Consider the following 21,957-nt stretch of genomic DNA (forward strand, 5'->3'; position numbering starts at 1 on the left):
TTGCTGCCTGGATGTCCAACCGCCACCTGAAACTGAACATGGCCAAGACCGAACTTCTTGTCTTCCCACCCAAACCCACTTCTCCTCTACCTCCATTCTCTATCTCAGTTGATAACACCCTCATCGTCCCCGTCTCATCTGCCCGCAACCTCGATGTCATCTTCGACTCCTCCCTCTCCTTCTCTGCGCACATCCAGCAGATAGCCAAGACCTGTCGCTTCTTCCTCTATAACATTAGCAAAACCCGCCCTTTCCTCTCTGAGCACACCACCTGAACTCTCATCCATCTCTCGTTACCTCTCGCCTTGACTACTGCAACCTACTCCTCACTGGCCTCCCACTTAGCCACCTATCCCCCCCTTCAGTCCGTTCAGAACTCTGCTGCACGTCTTATCTTCCGCCTGAACCGATACACTCACATCACCCCTCTCCTCAAGTCACTTCATTGGCTTCCGATCAGGTACCGCATTCAATTCAAGCTTCTGCTACTAACCTACAAATGTACTCGATCTGCAGCCCCTCCTTACCTCTCAACCCTCATCTCCCCTTACATTCCTACCCATAACCTCCGCTCTCAAGAAAAATCCCTCCTTTCAGTAACCTTCTCCACCACCGCCAACTCCAGGCTCCGCCCTTTCTGCCTCGCCTCACCCCACACGTGGAACAAACTCCCCGAGCCCATACGTCAGGCCCCCTCCCTCCCCATCTTCAAATCTCTGCTTAAAGCCCACCTCTTCAATGTCGTCTTCGGCACCTAACCTCTACCCAGGAAATCTAGACTGCCCAACTTGACATTTCGTTCTTTAGATTGTAAGCTCATTTGAGCAGGGACCGTCCTTCTTTATTTTGTACAGCGCTGCGTAACCCTAGTAGCGCTCTAGAAATGTTAAGTAGTAGTAGTAGTAGTAGTAGTAGCAGCAGTGCACTACAAATGCTGGCTCCTCCCACGACCAAAGGGCTTGGATTTGGTCATTTCTGAGATGGGCGTCCTTAGTTTCCATTATCGCCGAAAATCAGAAATGACCAAGTCTAAGGACGACCATCTCTAAGGATGACCTAAATTTCAAGATTTGGGCGTCCCCGACCATATTATCGAAACGAAAGATGGACGTCCATCTTGTTTTGATAATACGGGGTTCCCCGCCCCTTCGCCAGGACATCCAGCGAGGACTTCCTCCGGAAAACTAGGGCGCCCCCTTCGATTATGACCCTCCACGTGACCTTATATCACATACACCAAACTGACCCACAACAGAGCCCGGAGGGAGTTCAGTTACCGGACCTCAGGTTCTATAATATGGCATCACTGATGAGATGGGTTCATGAATTGCATATTATTTCTGACCATTTTGCCCCCGCTGACTTTTGGAAACGCTGATGTGCTCCATTTGGATTCTCGTACTCGTCGTAAGTTAGAGGATTTAGGCAAAAACAAATTTTGGGGCACTCTGGGGAAGGCCTGGATGTGGTGGAGAGCTAATCTTGGGGGAGGGGGGGGGCTGGAATGATGAATCCATTCTTGCCTCTGGTGAATAATCCTGACACTTTGGCGGGCACAGGTCCGGGAGCTTTTCGGCGGTGGTAGAGAGGTGGTTCTTGTTATTTGGGGCATCTAAGAGAGTTAAGTGGTACCCATTTCCCTTCCTTTGACCAAATCAAGCATGCATGGAACATTCCCAACACACACCTTTTCCATTTTTTACATGTGAGAGATTATCTTCTTTCTGTGGAGCACCACTTGGGCATCCCTCTGAGTTTAACAAAGTTGGGCCACTTATTTTCACAACTCCTGTCTACCCTGAATAAATTATCCCAGTGGTACCAGTTGGCTATGGATAGTAGGAAGGCATCTTACTTGGAACACCTGGCTCAAGTTTGGGGTAGGGATTTGGGGGAGGTCGTCTCTGGTAAACTCTTGCGGGGTGTGTTTGAGGAACTTTCTAAGATTACCATAAACGCAGCTTTGCAGGATACTCTATATAAAATATTGCACAGAGTCTATATCACAAAACAGAGGGGCAAGGTAATGTGGGATGACAATATCTGCTTGAAATGTAATGCTGTTCTATGTTCTTTTCTCCATTCATTCTTGGAATATCCTATCCTCTTTGTGGTACCAGGTTCTCAGGGCTCTCAAGTGTACCTTACAATGTCAATCTGAATAGTCTTATGCTGTTTTGCTCCTCAGTAGTCAGGAAAAGTTTCATAAGGGTGGTCTGACAGAGGCACAATGCAAGTTTTTACTTTTGGCCGTCTTACTGGTTAAGAAGTGCATACTACAGTCTTGGGTGACCCCCACCCCTCCTTCAATAGAAATATTAGAGAGATGGCGGAGTAGTTATCCACCCAGTTTGCCTTGTCCACCTCTTTGGGGCAGAACTCATATCAAGACATGTGGCACAGATACACCACATTGTATGCAGTGGTGGGTGCTGGGGAAGATGGCGGTTTCTGAGGCACTTGGTGGGGTGCAGAGACCTGGGGGAATGGGCTATGTTAGAGGTTTATATAAAAAAAAATGTTCGAGGGGAGGTGAACAATATCTTTCTTGTGGTTGCATAATTTTTGTCCTATTATATATCTGCCTGTTGCAATGTCCAGTTTTGTATCATTTTTGATTGGCTTGCTGTTGTATGTTGTGCCTACCTTTGAATAAAGATATTATATATATAAAAAAAGAACAGTGTTTAGCTGGAACATACTCATTTACATACAGAGTCTCTTGCTAGAGAGAGCTGCAAATCAGCCAGTCACAAGGTATGGATGAACCTGCAATCCATCCTCATGAAGGAAAGTGGCCACTACCACCATGACCTTGAAAAAATGTCTTTGGTAACATGGAAAGGCTGAATGACACGGTCATAAATCACTAAGGTCCCTCTGCGAGACCTTATATTAAGCACTGGGAATATGTAAGTATGTTTTCTTGAAGTCCAGGGAAGCTAGAAACTCTCCCCACCAGAAAGTTCCCATTGCGAAAAGTTGAACTGTAAACACCCTAGACTCTTAAGCCATTCAAACTCAGCTGGAAGCTCTCTGGTTGGAACTACAAAGCAAAGGAAACAACTTCCCATTCCCCCAATTGCAACCGGGGACAGACTCGACTGTGCCTAAAGGCAGGAATGTTGACAAGGTGGCAATAACTGCCTGATATTAGTGTTTGAGCTTGCATGTAGTCTCCAAGAAAAATCTGTAGAGAAGTCCAGGTTGTAACCATGCAATAGAAAAACTAAGACACATTGAGCTGAGGCAATCTTTGTCCACTCCTCCTGAAACCCGTAGAGGAGTCCTGCCCAAGGAGTGAACAGAGTCTCCATCATTGGGAGATGCAGCAGGCATAGGTAGACCTGGAGTTGAAACCAAGCTCATTCTACCAGCAGCCAGGTGGTTTGTCGTAGTGGAAGCGGAAACCCTGAAAGTGGTTTTCCTGGGCCCACAAAACCTATGACAAACCCGAGAGGATTAAAAATCATCCCTAAACTCATTCCCTGGCAATCTCCGAGACTTGAGAGTCCCTCAGGTCTTTACCCAACTGCTGCACATGACAACATATAGTAAACCTCTGAAGTTCTCTCCATCTCCACCTGCTAGTAGAGGGACATAACCCACAAGTCTCTGGATTCATCTGTGGGATGCTATATTGTTTGAGTTTGAAATAAATTTGTATTTTGTTAATTTTGTACTGGAATTAGTATTCAATATCTACCTCAAGCCACTAGCTAAACTGATTCGGTCGATGGACACTTAGTTCTACATCTATGTGGATGATGTGCACTATTCATACCCACTGAACCTGACTTATCCACAGCCCTGTATAAACTGACTACCTGTCTAACATCAATTCAAGAATGGGCTACAAACAAAACAAACTTTGCCTGAACTCAAGTAAAACTTTCAAGAGCTGCTTCTATCATTTGCGACAACTATGCTGCCTCTCTCCTTACATTGAGGAGGCAAATCTTTTCTCAGTTGTGAATGCCACGATAACATCAAGACTTGATTACTGTAATGCACTCTACACTGGTCTGACTACAAAGTGTCTGCACCAGCTCCAATTGATTCAGAATGCTGCAGCAAGGTTAGCAGAAGGTTGTAAGGATGTGACCAAATCACATCATTTTTGCAAAAACTTCAGTCTGATCTTCAAGAACTCTTGGCCATTTCCTTTAAGGGCCTTCAAGACACTAAGGTCCTCCGAAAGAGTATCCCTAACACACCTTCTCCAAATGGCATCACGCGCTGTGATATTCGTCAGTGAGCCTTCTCCGGAGTAGCCCCCACACTCTGGAATGCACTCTCTGAAAGTCTTTGCTTAACACAAGACTCTCTACTTCAGGAAACAGATGAAAGCTTGGTTGGCCCTTAATGGAAGAAATAACTTAACTTGCTAGTCGCACACACACACACACACACAAGAAGTGACACCGGCTGCACATATGATAGCAGGACATGTTTATCTACTCCTAGCCTAGATAACATAATATTCAATCATATTCATGTGCAACTTTCTTAAACTAATCCCCTCATTTTCTTACTCTCTCTTACCTATCTATATGCTCCATGTTTGCTTATACCCTATGCTGCCTATTAATGTTTTATTACGTATTGTGTTGACATTGTCAGTAGTATGCTATGCCACAATTTGTATTATTTGAATATTTTTTACTGTTTTAATTGTCCATTGCTTATGTTTATTTTTGCTGTACATTGCCTAGAGTGAATTCCTTCAAAAAGTGGTAAATAACTCCTAATAAATAAATCAGGATGAGGTCGTCAGAAATCTAGGATAGTCTTAAATCTCCTGTCTGAAACAAGAATACCTTAGCCGTTCTGCCCCTCAGATCACTGAAAAGTTAATACACAATCCTCCATAACATTCAGTTAGTTAGATGGAATATCGTATACTGGTCAGTAATCAGCAGATGGTGGTCACTGTTTTTTTTTGTTGTTGTTTTTTTTTAACACTGACTAAATTAGACCTAGCCATTCAATGGAAAGCCATGCTGGGCACAGGCATTAAATATCCTGGTATAATTGGATATGTGCTGGCTGCTGACACTTAAGAAAGTTCCACATAAGAGGATCACTCAGGTTCCCCCACTCTTTCCAAACTTAAGTACATAAGTAATGCCACACTGGGAAAAGACCAAGGGTCCATCGAGCCCAGCATCCTGTCCACGACAGCGGTCAATCCAGGCCAAGGGCACCTGGCAAGCTTCCCAAACGTACAAACATTCTATACATGTTATTCCTGGAATTGTGAATTTTTCCCAAGTCCATTTAGTAGTGGTTTATGGACTTGTCCTTTAGGAAACCGTCTAACCCCTTTTTAAACTCTGCTAAGCTAACCGCCTTCACCACGCTCTCCGGCAACGAATTCCAGAGTTTAATTATGCATTGGGTGAAGAAATATTTTCTCCGATTTGTTTTAAATTTATTACACTGTAGTTTCATCGCATGCCCCCTAGTCCTACTATTTTTGGAAAGTGTAAACAGATGCTTCACATCCACCTGTTCCATTCCACTCATTTTATATACCTCCATCATGTCTCCCCTCAGCCGTCTCTTCTCCAAGCTGAAAAGCCCTAGCCTCCTTAGTCTTTCTTCATAGGGAAGTCGTCCCATCCCCGCTATCATTTTCGTCGTCCTTCGCTGCACCTTTTCCAGTACTACTATATCTTTCTTGAGATGCGGTGACCAGAACTGAACACAATACTCAAGGTGCGGTCCCTCCCTCCCACCCACCAAGAATGTACTCCCTTTTCGCCCCCCCTCGAGAAAAAGCCCCCTCACACTCCCCAGTGATCCCCCCTTTCCCCCAAACCTACCTTTGCATCCTTGGTGGTATAGGAAGTGGTCCAGGCAGATGTAAAGTGGGGTTCGTTCCTGCCTGGACTACTAGAGATGTGAATGTAAAAAAGCCTACTGGGATGTGGGGGGCCTCCTCTTGGGAGGGCGGTACATTCTCATTGGGAGAGGGTGTGCTCTTGTTCGGAGGACAGGAGGGGATGGAGAAGACAGGAATCTACAGACTGCTACCTGAAAGTTATGCATTTGCCAGCCAATATTCAGTGCTAGCACCAGCATAGCTTAGCAACCAAATTTAGAACAGACTTTCGTGTAGTCCTATTTAGTCGCTTAGCTACATGGGCACCAATATTGAATATCACTAGCACCTGCAAAAAACCTCCTCAACTGCTCCTGGACCACACCTCAGCTGCCTAATTTTGACAAGGCCAGTTATTGCCCATACTCAGCAGCATTGCCCGATGAAGTGCCACTATCAGTGGCCAGCCCATGCAACGTGGTTTAACTGGGCAGGAGCCTCTCCTGCCTGCTTAAACCCTATTGAATATCAGGCCCTCAGTGTTTATGAATAACCGATGCTTAACAGTTTTTTCAATCCCTGTCTCAGCACATAAGGAAAGGACAAAAGAAAATGGCAAATCATGTTATGAAGAGGCAACAGAGTTATCAGAACAAGCTCAGTAAGCAAACATCAACTTCAATAAAGCCAAAGCAAAACACATCAGAAGCAACATTTAAAGACGTAGCACACTAAAACATGATCAAAGTTCCATAACAAGGCGAAAACATTATTTAAAGCCTTGGACTTGTCCTATCTGGAACTTAATAAACCACATATGATTTTATATTAAGCACTACTGGATATGTCGAAACACATCCTACCTCCTATGGTGGTTTCTTGAAACTCATCAAATTGTCCCTTGACAAAACGTAACACTAAACTGGACTTTCCCACAGCCATATCTCCAAGAAGAACCAGCTTAAACTGGCAGATTTTAGTCTGGCCTACACCATTAGGCCTAGAGGATCCTCTGTTGGCCATCCTCTCCTCCACCGCTGCTGATTTCTTCGTTTCTTCTCTTGCTTCCTTTTCCAATGTACATGTATTCCAAGGTGAAAATAAGATAAAACGAAAGGAGCAGATACTGTCCTCTTCTAATTAGAAACCTGTTAAAAAAATGTAGACAGATCGTACCTTTTACTCCAGACTGAATTTAAACAAATCGTAAACCAACACTGTAGGAGTAATTTGTAAAGCATGTTTCGCACATAGAAAACAGTTCTTATAAAATGGCATAAATAAATATGCATGTATGTGTGCTGAGAAGAGCACATGTAGGTATTCCCAGGGACATAGGTTGGGCAGAGCTGTAAGTTGCACAGGCACTTACACATATGCACACTAAGGGTCCTACTAAGGCACGCTAGTGTTTTTAGTGATCATTAACGCTAGAAACACCCATATATTCCTATGGGTGTCTCTAGTGCTAGCGTGTGCTAATTTTTAGCATGTGCTAAAAACCTTAGCACATCTACAGCACGGCTTAGTAAACAGGGCTCTAAGTATGTACATGCACACAATTACACCTATCTTGGAGAAGGGTGTAAATTTCCATGAGAACTTTTGTGCACTAGTGGGAATTATTGTAGGAACCTATTTTATAAAACATACATAGATGGTTGTGTTTCTTTATAAACTACTCCAAAGTTTACATGATCTGTAGATTAAATACTATTTTGCTACCTATGAGATTTATATATTATTTATAATAAAGAGCCTACCTGCCCTTAATAAGGATTGATGACTGAAGAATTTGCCATTTAAAAACAGCATGATGTACTGCTGCATGGACAAGTGGAAATTTTTCTGATGGTCCCCTTTATTATAATATACAAATCTCATAGGTATCACAGTAGTATTTACAGAACATTTGAAGTGGGAGTGTTTGTGAACTGTTCTGGTAAATTGGAGTGATTTAATTTTGCCCTTTATAAAATAGGCACATTTTGAGAAATGTTTTAAGTGCTCTGTTTAAAAATTCTCTCTTATTAGTTCTGAGACCAATTAAATCAAATTCTCATCTGCAACATAATTAAAATGTTAAACAAATTTTTCTTCAGTACTGCAAATGAACCTGGAATTCATACTTTAATTCTAGTGAGTCACAAAATGCAATTAGGTAAATGGATGTGTTACGATTGAGAAGAGCATGAGCCTAACAATTTCATGAACTCCTCCTCCCCTGTGAGCTGAAGCTCAAAATCTAACACCGGTGCTAAAGATGATTAGTGTGCTGTCAAATGCCTTAATCGTTTCAGCACAGGTGCTGAAACCATTAGTGAAGACCACATTTACAGAATTCTTTAAAAAAAAGAAAAAAGAGAAAAAAAACTCTCCAGCATGTTTACTGCCAGAAAAAATAACGCCAAGTCCAGGGCAGCATTAGAATAGTTGGTTGCCACCTACTCTATCTCACCAACTCGAACACCCTGCCCCCTGCCACCATATCCCTGTGCCATGACGCGCCCATCCCTCCCCCTCCTCAACATCGGCCTGATATTTTTAAAAAAATCTCTAGCCCCCCCTTCCAAAAACTTTGAAACAGCCCTGGTGGTCCAGTGGACCTCTGACCCCGCTTCGAAAAAGAACTGGTGGTCCAATGCGACCTCAGGCCAGGAGCCCCCACTAAAGTCTACCCCAGCAGCCTAGCAGTGGCCCCCCCAGACACCTTCATACTTGGTAGAAGAGAAGAATGCCTACTCCCTCCTGCTCTGAGCATGTCATCAAAATGGCAGTGTTTAACTACCATATAAGGGGAAAATACCCTTAAATGGTAGTTAGGCCCTGCCATTTTGATAACATGCTCAGAACGGGAGGGAGTAGGCATCATTCCCATCTGCCTCCCACCAGGTATGAAGGGGGTTGGGGATTTGGGAGGGGGTAGGCAGGGCACCACTGGGCCACCAGGGTAGACTTCGGGGGGAGGGGGTCCTTGGCCTGACCTGGGGTCCCAATGGACCACCAGGGCGTTTTCAAAGTTTGTGTGTGTGTGTGCGGGGGGGGGGGGGGGGGGGTGTCAGGGGTTCACTTTGCCACCAGGGATTTTTTTAAAAGGTCAGGGGGAGGGGTGCGATGCTTGGCCAGACCAGGTTTTTAAAAAAATGTATTAATGAAAAAAGGGCTGAGGTAAGGGACACCACAGCAAGTTTTTTTTTTTTTTACATCAACTTTTCTGTCAGTGTCTGAACCAAGCAGCGCTAAGGCACTGACAGAAAAATTAGCACAGAACAGTAAGCAGCTAATTAATACCATGATTTTAACATGGCATTAATTTGCATGCTTATTATTCTGAGCATGCCAAGGCAATTGTGCTGTACTACGTTCATGAACCTTTAAGCATCAACCCACTGGTTTGTGACTGGAATTTCACACACCACAACCTAACACAAGTTAAAAAAAAAAAGAACAACTTATCATGCAGTTGAGGATTTTGGTTTTTTACCCAATTCATCCTTGGATCCCAGACTTCCAATTTGACATCAGAAGAGAAAGGGCTATAGAAAGTATCCAGACTGCATGCACTTTCCCTCATATAACAACAATTGTGATCCAAAAAAACTGGCCCATCTTGAAAGCCATGCAACAAAATTCTGTAAGTAATATATGGGGCAAGATTTAAATCCCTCCTCTCTTTGAATACAGAATGAGTAATAACGACACAGAGATGTAAAATCAACTCAGGTGAAATGCAACCTTTCAGGGTTCATAAACTGCTGTACATCGATTAAAATGTTTAATTCCACGATTAATTGCATAAAGCATCCCCTCACATTTCCTCCTGTACAGTGCAAGGAAAAATTAATTCTTACCTGATAATTTTCTTTCCATTAGTCCCAACAGATCAATCCAGAGACTTGTGGGTTGTGTCCCTCTACCAGCAGGTGGAGATAGAGAGAACCTCCAAGGTTTGCTATATGTGGACCTGCGCAGCCAAGTAAACCTCAGTATGAACGATACCAAAGCAGTGGAATGGAAACAATAGAAAACTCTCCTGACACTGTCAGACCAAATGTCCAACATACTTCCACCACTTCCAAATGTATTTGTTTTTTATTATTTAATCAAACGAAGGAACATTCAGAACAACGAAACCCGAAAAACTAACCAACCGAAACAAAACCACAAACAGTAACTCCAGGGGGCCTCTGGACTGATCTGTTGGGACTAATGGAAAGAAAATATGCAGGTAAGAATTAATTTTTCCTTCCATAGCATCCCACAGATCAATCCAGAGACTTGTGGGATGTACCCAAGCAGTCCTAAAGTAGGAAGGGACACCCTCAACCCAGCAGAAATCACCGACGAGCCAAACACCGCACCCTGCCGAGCTGCCACATGCACTCGATAATGACAAGTGAATGTATGGACCGAAGCCCATGTAGCGGCTCTGCAGATATCTTGCAGAGAAACCAAACAGGACTCTGAATAGGAGGAAGCCTGAGCTCGCGTAGAATGAGCACGAATTTGCGTAGGGGCTTGCTTGCCCAATGCCACGTAGGCCGAAGTGATGGCCTCGGAAGCCATATAACCCTTCTTACTGCCTCCAAAAAGGACGAAGAGATGATCAGAAAGACAAAATTCATTTGTCACCTCCAAATACCTGAGAACAGCCCGTCTCACGTCGAGGCAGTGAAGAGCCCGAAATTGCTCGGGGTAATCTTCCCGGCAAAAAGTCGGCAAATGCAGAGACTGCCCCAAATGGAAATGCGAACTGTCCTAATCGATACCCCCACCTCCGTAAAACGTAGGAAGGGGTCTCTACAAGAAAGAGCCTGCAAATCTGAAATTCTCCGAGACGAAGTAATGGCTACTAGGAAAATCGCCTTCAAGGTAAGATCCTTAACCGTAATCCCCGATAAGGGTTCAAAAGGAGGACGCTGAAGCGCTTTGAGAACTAGATTAAGGTTCCAGGATGGCAGAACTGGCACGTGCGGAGGACACAACCGATTTACACTCCTAAAAAAACGAACCATATCTGGGTGGGAGACGATCGACGCCCCCTGAAGCCGGCCTCTAAAGCATGCCAGAGCTGCCACCTGCACCTTAAGAGAACTCAACGAGAGTGATTTCTGTACACCCTCCTGAAGAAATGCAAGGATAACCGATACTGAAGCAGCTAACAATCTCGAACTCGCACACCACGAATCGAAGGTACGCCACACCCTATAAGCTATCGAGGTGGATCTTTTCTGAGCCTGAAGCATCGTAGCAATAACCGTGTCCGGATACCCTTTCCTTCTCAACACCCTTTTAAGGGCCAGGCCTTAAGACCAAAGGGGGCGGGATCCTCCATCATGACTGGTCCCTGCAGCAAGAGACCGTCCTGTGCCTGGAGCCGGAGAGGATGAACGAACAGGAGCCTGACCATATCCGTGTACCAGGGACATCTGGGCCAATCCGGGGCCACCAGGATCACTCAACTGGGATGACTGGCAATGCAAGTCAGTAACCTGCCCACCATAGGCCACAGGGGAAAGGCATAGAGCAGGCCCCTGGACCAAGGTTGTAGAAGAGCATCTATGCCTTCCAAGCCCAGCTCTCTTCCCCTGCTGAAGAAACGGGGAACCTTCGCATTGAATGCGATGGCCATTAAATCCATCACCAGCATCCCCCAACGGGCAGCTATCTGATCGAAGGCCAGAAGGGACAGTGTCCACTCCCCCGGCTCCAACTGGTGGTGACTGTGAAAGTTTGCTTGCACATTCTATGACCCCGCTATATAAGCCGCCGTCAGATGAGTCTCTGACCAACGGCAGATCAAGGCCGCCTCGCGCTAGTGGTGCACTCCTGGTGCCCCCCTGACGGTTCACGTAGGTGACCGCCGTCACATTGTCCGAGAGAACTCGAACTGGGCAACCACGGAGAAGAGACAGAAACTCCCGAAGGGCCAGACGAATCGCTCCCAACTCCAAGCGGTTGATGGACCAAGACGCCTCCGTCGAGGTCCAAATACCCTTGGCCGTTTGTTGGAGGCAATGAGCCCCCCAACCAGACAGCGACGCATCCGTGGTCACGATCTTCCATTCCAGGGTTTGCAGAGGAATGCCCGACACCAAATTCTTTTGAATGAACCACCAGTGTATGATTGTGTGCAGACAGGCCGAACATGGCACCCGAACCTCGTAATCCTCCGAGAGAGGAGACTAACGACTCAGAAGGTGCCACTGCAGGGGGCGCATGTGAGCTCTGGCCCACTTTATGACGTCCAAGGTGGAGGTCATGGAACCCAGAACTTGTACATAGTCCCAAGCCCGCGGTTTCGGAGTTTGGAACAGAGCTCTTAACTGACCCTGCAACCGCTGTGCGCGAGCTGAAGGAAGAGAAACTATCCCTGTTCGGGTATCGAAGCACACTCCCAAGTATTCCTGCATCTGGGAGGGCGTAAGGCTGCACTTTGGGAAGTTAATCACCCAACCAAGCGATTGAAGCAACCCGACCACTCTGTCAGTTGCCCGTCGACTCTCCTCTAGATAAGGATGGACTTGAATCCCTTCCTTTCTGAGATAGGCTGCCACTACAAGGACCTTGGAAAAAGTCCGAGGTGCTATGGCTAGGCCGAAGGACATCGCTTTGAATTGAAAATGATGACAGAGCACGGCAAAGCGAAGAAAACGCCTGTGGGGAGGCCAAATTGGAATGTGTAAATAGGCCTCTTTGAGATCGAGAGACATCAAAAACTCCCCTGGGCTGTACCGCTGTGATCACCGAGCGGAGGGTTTCCATGCGGAAATGCCAAACCCGTAAGGAGCTGTTGACGCACTTGAGATCTAGGATGGGTCGCAAAGAATCACCCTTTTTTGGCACCACAAAATAAATGGAGTATCGACCGCACCCTCTTTCTGTTGGGGGTACAGGCTGGATGGCTCCCAATCATTGTAAGTTGAGAAGGGTGTGACGAACTGCCCACACCTTGGCGGGAGATTTGCAAGGAGATTCCAGAAAAGAGTCTACTATCAGACAAGCCAGTTCCAATTTGTAGCCGGCTCTGGTAACCTCCAAGACCCATCTGTCGGATGTTACCCTGGTCCACTCCACTAGGAATAGGGACAGCCTGCCCCCAATAACTGGCTGGAGATGGACCAGGGCCCCATAACCGGCTGGAGATGGACCAGGGCCCCATCATTGGGCGGACCTGGATGCAGGCTGGTTTCTGTTACCAGAAAGGAAGGCCCGCCTGTCACCTCGAAAGGGCTGAGGTCTCTTGAGAAGACCTTGCTCTCTGAAAAGGGGCCCCGCGACCCGGACGGTAATGACGTGCATCCCTAAACTTAGGTCTAGGTCCCGCTGGTTGCACAAATTTGGACCTGTCCTCCGGGAGGCGCTGGTCCTTAGAGTCACCGAGGTCCTTCACAATCTGTTCTAGGTCTGTCCCGAACAAAAGCTTTCCCCTAAATGGAAGTCTAGCCAGCCGTGACTTAGAGGCCATGTCTGCAGCCCAATGTCACAACTACAGCCAGTGATGCGCGGTGACCGCTAGGGAAACCTCCTTCGCCGAAGCCCTCAAAAGATCATAAAGAAAGATCTGCAAGGAAGGCTAAACCAGACTCTAAGGCCGGCAAAACAGACACGAGGTCCTCCGGAAAGGAGGCTTTCTGTACCCACGATAAGCATGCCCGCGCTGCATAGGAGTCACAAATTGAAGCTTGCAGGGAAAAGGCCGCTACTTCAAAGGACAGCTTCAAACAAGTCTCCAACTTATGATCCTGAGAGTCCTTGAGCGCCGTGCCACCCTCCACAGGGAGAGTGGTTTTCTTAGTGACCGCTGTGATTAATGAATCCACCATAGGAACCTTCAGAAAGTCTAAGTCAGCAGAAGGCAGCGCGTAATGACGCGACATAGCTCTAGAAACATTAAGTCCACTGTTCGGCGTATCCCACTGCGCCAAAATAAGGATTTTTATGGCCTCATGCACATGAAAAGAACGAGGTGGGCATTTGGTGCCAGACATAATAGAGGGCACCGGACCTGTTCCCCCTGACGATTCAGGGGGTGAAATGGCCAAAACCTCAAAAGCCCTAATAATCAGGGAGGGAAGCTCATCCCTGCGAAAAAGGCGGGCAGCCGTCGGGTCATCCCCCTCCTCAGAAGGCACAGTGACCTAATCTGCCAAATCCAATGATTCTGAGGGACAGCCCAGAAACAAAACCGGGCCATCTGTGTCAGATAGCTCCTCGGGATCCAAAATCTCCACCCGGGGACGTTTTGGCAGGAATGTCTGAGAGACTGCAGCAACCGAACGTTGCTGAGGAAGAGATGGGGCTGCCTGAAGAGAAGCTCCTGACTTCTCCAGAAGAAAGGCATTGTGCATTAATAAAACAAAATTTGGGGAAAAAGGAACTGAAAGGGACTCCCCTGCTCCCTCTAAATTGCTTTCCTCCATCATAGCCTGTGCCACAGAAGCGCGCTGTGCCTCCTGTCAACGGCCACGTGCGGAGCTGGTCGAGCCTGAGAGGAAAAAATGGCATCTGCCGACACGAGCTGCACTAACTGCCCCGAGGAAACCGCCAAAACTATCCCCTGCACGTCCGACTCACCGGACGCCTGAGGGGAACCCCCGTCGCGCTGAACACCCAGCTGCGGGCTGACGATGGCACGACTCTCACTCCCCTGACGCTGCTCTCCAGTCCCCACACCGGAAGCAGCGCTTAGCCGCCTCAGAAGGCGCTGACATGCTCCACAAACGCTTGCCCCTCAAACAGACTCGGAAGCCTGTCTAGCTCCTCCGTATGATTAAACAAAAACAAAGTCTCTTTACTTGCCTTTTTTTTTTTTTTTTTAACTCAGGAGAGAAAGGCAACACCTGATCAGGCCCACAGCCCCGGGTGATGGAGGAAAGGTAGGGGGAGACCGGGAGGGACCTGGCACCACCAGGTGTACAAGCAAAAAAAGGTTTATTAATGGAAAACAAATTGCACAATATGTATACACACAAATAGCCCAAAGACAGGCTCAATAATGCCCAAAAGAGAGGGTCCAAGAAAGCACAAAGAGCAGATCGTTAACAAGCAAAAAAAGGTTTATTAATGGAAAACAAATTGCACATACACCAGTAGCCAGATCAAACCAGAGCTGCACAGAGATGTCTCTACACCTGCTAGATAGAGAGAATACTGGGGTTTACTTGGCTGCACAGGTCCACATATAGGAAACCTCGGAGGTTCTCTCCATCTCCACCTGCTGGTAGAGGGACACAACCCACAAGTCTCTGGATTGATCTGTGGGACACTATGGAATATATAAATAGCAGATGTAAATTCTCAAAACTGACATATTTCAATTACTAAACTAAAATAAAATAATTTATCTTACCTTTATTGTCTGGTGATTTTACCTATTTTTAATCATCTCATTCCCTGTCTCTGGTTCTGCTTCCCTGTGCTCTGAACTCTGTTTCCAGGGCCTCCAGTCTATTCTATATTTCTTTTTTTTTCTCCTCCTTCACTTCCTGTTCTATATTCATCTTTCACATTCAATCACTTTTCTTTCTCCTTCTCTAATTGAGTTTCTCTCTCTTCTCTTCCTCTTCATTCAAGGGCTCCATCCCCTCCCTTTTCTATTCCCTACTCTTCCATCCATGGGCACCATCTCCTCCCACCTCCCTTTCCCTCCTCTTCCTTTCCCTTCCCCTCTATGAGTGCCATCTCCAATCCCCTCCATGGGTCACCATTTCTTCTCTTCCTTTCCCTCCCCTCCACTCCACGGTCACCATCTCCTTTGTTATTTCCAGCCCCTATTTCCAGCATTTGTCCCTCTCAAATAACACCCCCCCACACACACACATCTCTCTCTCCTGGCACTCCTGATCCCCCACCCACGGTTCACATCTCACTCTCTCTCCATCTTCCTGCACTCCTCATTCCCCGTTCTCTCACTCTCAGGCTCCTTCTACCTGCTCCCCCACCCTTGCCTTTAATGCTTCGGCGCTGAAGGTATGCTGCTTCTCTCACCGAAAACTCTCTGTAGTGTCCCGCCTCCTATGACAGAACTTCCTGTTTCCAGACAGAACACTACAGAGCGAGGCTTTGGGCGAGTGAGAGAAGCAGCATGCCTTAAGCGATGCAGTGTTAAATGCAAGGTTAGGGAGCAGGTAGGAACCCGAGAGTGAGAGAATGAGGAATGCTGTGGGGGGAGGGTTCAGGAGTGTGGGAAGAGATGCAGTGGTTGAGAGAAGCATAATTTAGTATGGTAGGGAGGGAAATGGAACAATGCTAGTTGAGGGTGAGAGACCTGCCACTAAAGTACGTTAAAATGTTTAACGCACATTAAATACTTAAAGTGTTCCACATGCAGCCCTAATAATTACATTAAACAAAAACTATACACATCAGAAAACAAGGAGAAAGGCCTCCATGGTGCACATCCCTCTGTATATTCTCTTAGGCTCCTCCTACCGCACTCCTGATGTCTCTATTATCTCATCTCTTTTTCCCTCCTCCTTTACTTTTCTCTCATGATTCATAGGGTCAGACTTAATATCAGGCAAATGTAGGGCAAACAAAGTGCAAACAGTTTGAAACCATTTGTTTTCCTGTACAGAAAATGTTATGTCAGACTTCCGCAGTGCAGGTTCAAAGGGCTCTGATGCCCTCCCCTCCCCCTGCAGCCAACTTACTTTGCGGTGGCACCCTCTCCCTGCTTGCATATTGTTTTACTCTTGCCGCTGTGTTCTCCTTCTTGCATGAAGACTGGCCCTACTGCAGGTTTAAATGCAAGATCAGAAAGGAGAAATTAGATCTTACCTGATAATTTTCTTTCCATTAGTCCTTCTCACTATTCCAGAACCTGTGGATTAGTTGTACCCATCAACCAACAGGTAGGGATAGAGAGCTGAAAACTGAGCCGAGACATCTCTCTTGGCATCCAGTCCAACTCCTCAGTAGTTACATAGGCAAGCAGTAGGGAGAAACGCAAAATAAACACATCAACTATAAACAACTCACTAACCTAACACTAACCAGACGATCAAATATGTGTGGACCGCTTTTATCTCTGGACAACTTGTAGAGAACAAGAGATATGCAGAAAGTATCCTGCAGGGTAACAGTCGTTATTTGACCCATACTTCACACCGAAAAAACATCTCAGAAACCTCGGGTCAGCCTCAGGAAAAGTGGGAAGGACCAATGGAAAGAAAATTGTCAGGTAAGACTTAATTTCTCATTTCATTACGTAGCTTCCCACTATTCTAGAACCTGTGGGATGTTCAAAAGCAATCCTTAGAGTGGGTGGGATCCTGGAGCCTTCACGACTGAATCCCCAAAACTGTCTTCTGAGCACACTGCACTGTTCAAACCTGTAGAGCTTGGCAAAGGTATGCAGCATCAACCAAGCCACCATCTTGCAAATATCTGCTGGAGACAATAAGGTAGTCCCCACCTAGGATGTTGCTATACGTCTCATATAATGAGCCCACAAGGCCTGAACAGCCTGCTTCCCTGCAAGCAAATAAGCTGATGCGATAGTCTCCTTCAGCCATCTAGCAACTGTAGGCTTGGAAGCCAAGAAGCCAAGCCTCTGTATACCAAAAAGCACAGTCAGTCCGATTTGCAAAACTCATTCGTGATTTCCAGATATCTAATGATGACTCTATAAAAAACCTTCAAGGAGGAATACTGCACCTCTTCGTCCTTTCTGCGAAAAGATGGAAGCTCCAGATTGGCTGAGATGAAATGCTGATACCACTTTCAGAAGAAAGGAAGAAACCATGCACAGAGAGACCCCTCACCTCCGAAAAGCAAACAAAGGGATCCCGACAAGAGAGAGCCTGAAGCTCCAAAACCCTACGTGCTGACATAAGAGCCACCAAGAACGCTGTCTTTAGTGTAAAATCTTTCAAGGTGGCCTTCTGGAGTGGCTTAAAAGGAGGCTTCTGAAGAAACTGAAGGACTAAATTAAGATCCCACTCTGGATACGGCATACAAAAAGGAGGCCACACTCGGCCTGCTCCCTGCATAAATCGAACAATATCCGGGTGAGCTGCAAGAGACGTCTTCTGTAGTCAGCCCCTGAAACAGGCCAAAGTTGCAACCTGAACTTTTAGAGAACTCAACACTGCCTGCCTGGAGAAACGCTAGGATGTGCGTGATCTGAGCAGAGAAGGGAGAAAGAACACTAGTCCTTGAACAACACTAGTCCTTGAACATCCTCCATACCCTCGCATAGATGTAGAGCGTTTCCAAGAATGAAGCAAGGTAGCAACGACCGAATCAGAATAACCTTTTCTTCTCAACTGAGTCCTTTCAATGGCCAATCCGTAAGACCAAAGTGACCCTCCATGAGCACCTCCAGAGAAACAAGGGTCCAAAGAAAAAAAAAAACAGGTTCAGTACATTTCTGCAAGAGAAGTGGAGAAGTGGCCTAGTGGTTAGGGTGGTGGACTTTGGTCCTGGGGAACTGAGTTTGATTCCCGGCACAGGCAGCTCCTTGTGACTCTGGGCAAGTCACTTAACCCTCCATTGCCCACCGCATTGAGCCTGCCATGAGTGGGAAAGCGCGGGATACAAAATGTAACCAAAAAAAAAAATTCAATTTTCTGCAGCATAGAAACACTGATACAGAGCAGCTACATTACTGCTCCTTTTGCATCACCTCTCTTTTGTTCTTGAGGAGTAGCCTAATGGTTGTGCTGTGGCCTGAGAACCAGGGGAACTCGGTTCAATTACCCCTGCAGCTTCTTGCAACTCTGGGCAAGTCACTTAACCCTCCACTGTTCCAGGTACAAGTACCTGTACATAATATGCAAATCCCTTTTCATTTCTTGGTCATAGACAGATACAGAACCAATGCATATATACGAAATAAAACAAAGTCACAAACATACAGCGCACGCGCACACACACACACATACATACATACATATATATATATATATATATATATATACAGTGGGGGAAATAAGTATTTGATCCCTTGCTGATTTTGTAAGTTTGCCCACTGACAAAGACATGAGCAGCCCATAATTGAAGGGTAGGTTATTGGTAACAGTGAGAGATAGCACATCACAAATTAAATCCGGAAAATCACATTGTGGAAAGTATATGAATTTATTTGCATTCTGCAGAGGGAAATAAGTATTTGATCCCCCACCAACCAGTAAGAGATCTGGCCCCTACAGACCAGGTAGATGCTCCAAATCAACTCGTTACCTGCATGACAGACAGCTGTCGGCAATGGTCACCTGTATGAAAGACACCTGTCCACAGACTCAGTGAATCAGTCAGACTCTAACCTCTACAAAATGGCCAAGAGCAAGGAGCTGTCTAAGGATGTCAGGGACAAGATCATACACCTGCACAAGGCTGGAATGGGCTACAAAACCATCAGTAAGACGCTGGGCGAGAAGGAGACAACTGTTGGTGCCATAGTAAGAAAATGGAAGAAGTACAAAATGACTGTCAATCGACAAAGATCTGGGGCTCCACGCAAAATCTCACCTCGTGGGGTATCCTTGATCATGAGGAAGGTTAGAAATCAGCCTACAACTACAAGGGGGGAACTTGTCAATGATCTCAAGGCAGCTGGGACCACTGTCACCACGAAAACCATTGGTAACACATTACGACATAACGGATTGCAATCCTGCAGTGCCCGCAAGGTCCCCCTGCTCCGGAAGGCACATGTGACGGCCCGTCTGAAGTTTGCCAGTGAACACCTGGATGATGCCGAGAGTGATTGGGAGAAGGTGCTGTGGTCAGATGAGACAAAATTGAGCTCTTGGCATGAACTCAACTCGCCGTGTTTGGAGGAAGAGAAATGCTGCCTATGACCCAAAGAACACCGTCCCCACTGTCAAGCATGGAGGTGGAAATGTTATGTTTTGGGGGTGTTTCTCTGCTAAGGGCACAGGACTACTTCACCGCATCAATGGGAGAATGGATGGGGCCATGTACCGTACAATTCTGAGTGACAACCTCCTTCCCTCCGCCAGGGCCTTAAAAATGGGTCGTGGCTGGGTCTTCCAGCACGACAATGACCCAAAACATACAGCCAAGGCAACAAAGGAGTGGCTCAGGAAGAAGCACATTAGGGTCATGGAGTGGCCTAGCCAGTCACCAGACCTTAATCCCCATTGAAAACTTATGGAGGGAGCTGAAGCTGCGAGTTGCCAAGCGACAGCCCAGAACTCTTAATGATTTAGAGATGATCTGCAAAGAGGAGTGGACCAAAATTCCTCCTGACATGTGTGCAAACCTCATCATCAACTACAGAAGACGTCTGACCGCTGTGCTTGCCAACAAGGGTTTTGCCACCAAGTATTAGGTCTTGTTTGCCAGAGGGATTAAATACTTATTTCCCTCTGCAGAATGCAAATAAATTCATATACTTTCCACAATGTGATTTTCCGGATTTAATTTGTGATGTGCTATCTCTCACTGTTACCAATAACCTACCCTTCAATTATGGGCTGCTCATGTCTTTGTCAGTGGGCAAACTTACAAAATCAGCAAGGGATCAAATACTTATTTCCCCCACTGTATATATATATACACACATATATATATATACACGTATAGAAAACAGACTCACACAAACAAGAGACACAGCCACACACAGTCATGAATATGCACATGAGTATGCCAGGAAAAGCACGTGTATGTTCTCTCACAGACATGGTTTGAGCAGAGCTCCCTCTCTGTCCCGCCCTCGCGTCAAGACGTGATGACGTCAGAGGGCGGAACAGAGAGGGAAACGGAGTCGGAGTCACTGTTGGACGCTGCCGCCTGGAAACGAACATCGTGCGCACCAACCTCCACCCTCCCCGCCACCGCTCCCGTCCTCCTCCGTCTCGGGCCCCCTGCACTGACCTGATAGCGCCTCTCGCCTCCGTGTGGAAGCGCTGCAGGCAGCAGCAGAGCGATCTGCTGCTGCCTGTAGCGCTTTCACACACGAGGTGAGAGGCGCTGCAGGTCAGTGCAGGGGGCCCGGCACAGAGAGGGGAGGGAGCGGCGGCGAGGAGGGTAGCTGGAAATCTCGCCCGTTTTAACGGGCTTAACGACTAGTACAATATAAAATGTGCACAAACACACAGGGCCAGATTCAGTAAATGGTGTTCAAAAACAGGTGTTGGGAAAAATCTGTGCCTAGTGCTATTCTATAAAGAGCACTCCAGGCTAAGCACCTTTTATAGAGTAGTGCTTGGTATGAGGACTTATGCCTGTGAAACCAAGTGTAAATCTTGGTGCGCAAAGTTGTCTTCCAGGTGGTTGTACCTGCCTGTATCTCAGAAACTGGTAGTTCAATGGCTAAGGCTTGGCCATGTAGAACATCGGTCCAGAAACACAATTTTTCTACTTAGTACTATGGTAGTTGATTACTGTATTTCAACATTAAATAAAAGGTCACCATAACTTGTAAATTCTTTAATCAGAGGGAGATTTTGGTCCTTAAACTCTTGAGTTATACAGATCATTTGTGAGGTAGAAGTTGATTTCTCCTTAACATCAAAGGAAAAGTTAATTTTAATAACTGCAGTGTAGATCCTTTGATAGAAGTATGTCTATTTACAGTACAGTATAGAAACAGAATAGAAGTCAATTTCGCTCTGATCCTACTGTTTCTCAGCTAGTGACCTTGGCTAATAAAGATAGTGATGACAAAAGTAGCTTTCTGTAGTTGCAGTTCTGTAAAAGGTAGTTTCTGACAGGACTGGTTCAAGTGTGCTAATAAACACTCTAGATGGTTTTGGATGCCTATTTTATAAAAAAAATCCCAGTAGTATACAAACACACATGCACAAATTTGCACCTGCTTCAAAAAAAGACATAATGCGTGCATATATTCTGTCTATATACCCCCCAAATTCTATAAAGGGGGGTATATGGACAGAATATAAAGCGATTCTCATTTTTTGAGGATCTTTCAATAGAAATAGGGCCAGAGAATAACAGTAAAATATATAACAGTCTAGTTCCGTATGATCAAAAGAGAGTAGAAATGTGTAAATGTGTGGTAACAAGTTATAAATTCTAAAATTTGGGCATGCAGGGATCATTTGTGTGTGTAACTAAATTAACTAATTGGCACTAAATTGGCATTAAGTACCAGTAATTGCAGGGCAGAGAAGTCATAGTAGTTTGATTTTCCTGAT

The 21,957-nt window shown here is 46.0% G+C and overlaps 1 protein-coding gene across 3 annotated transcripts in view; it reads right to left on the reverse strand.

Annotated features, from left to right (window-relative positions):
• The window catches only part of LOC115474191 (ras-related protein Rab-5B-like), a 141,030-nt gene that overhangs the window by 68,612 nt on the left and 50,461 nt on the right, over positions 1 to 21,957 (reverse strand). For all 3 annotated transcript variants that reach the window (XM_030209551.1, XM_030209549.1, XM_030209550.1), the window contains exon 2: positions 6,691 to 6,975. In XM_030209551.1, the coding sequence (XP_030065411.1) occupies positions 6,691 to 6,850 (160 nt within the window). In that variant the 5' untranslated portion in view covers positions 6,851 to 6,975. The remainder of the gene's footprint in view (positions 1 to 6,690; positions 6,976 to 21,957) is intronic.

This window comes from Microcaecilia unicolor, chromosome 7 (genome assembly GCF_901765095.1).
Source record: "Microcaecilia unicolor chromosome 7, aMicUni1.1, whole genome shotgun sequence".
Lineage (NCBI taxonomy): Eukaryota > Metazoa > Chordata > Amphibia > Gymnophiona > Siphonopidae > Microcaecilia > Microcaecilia unicolor.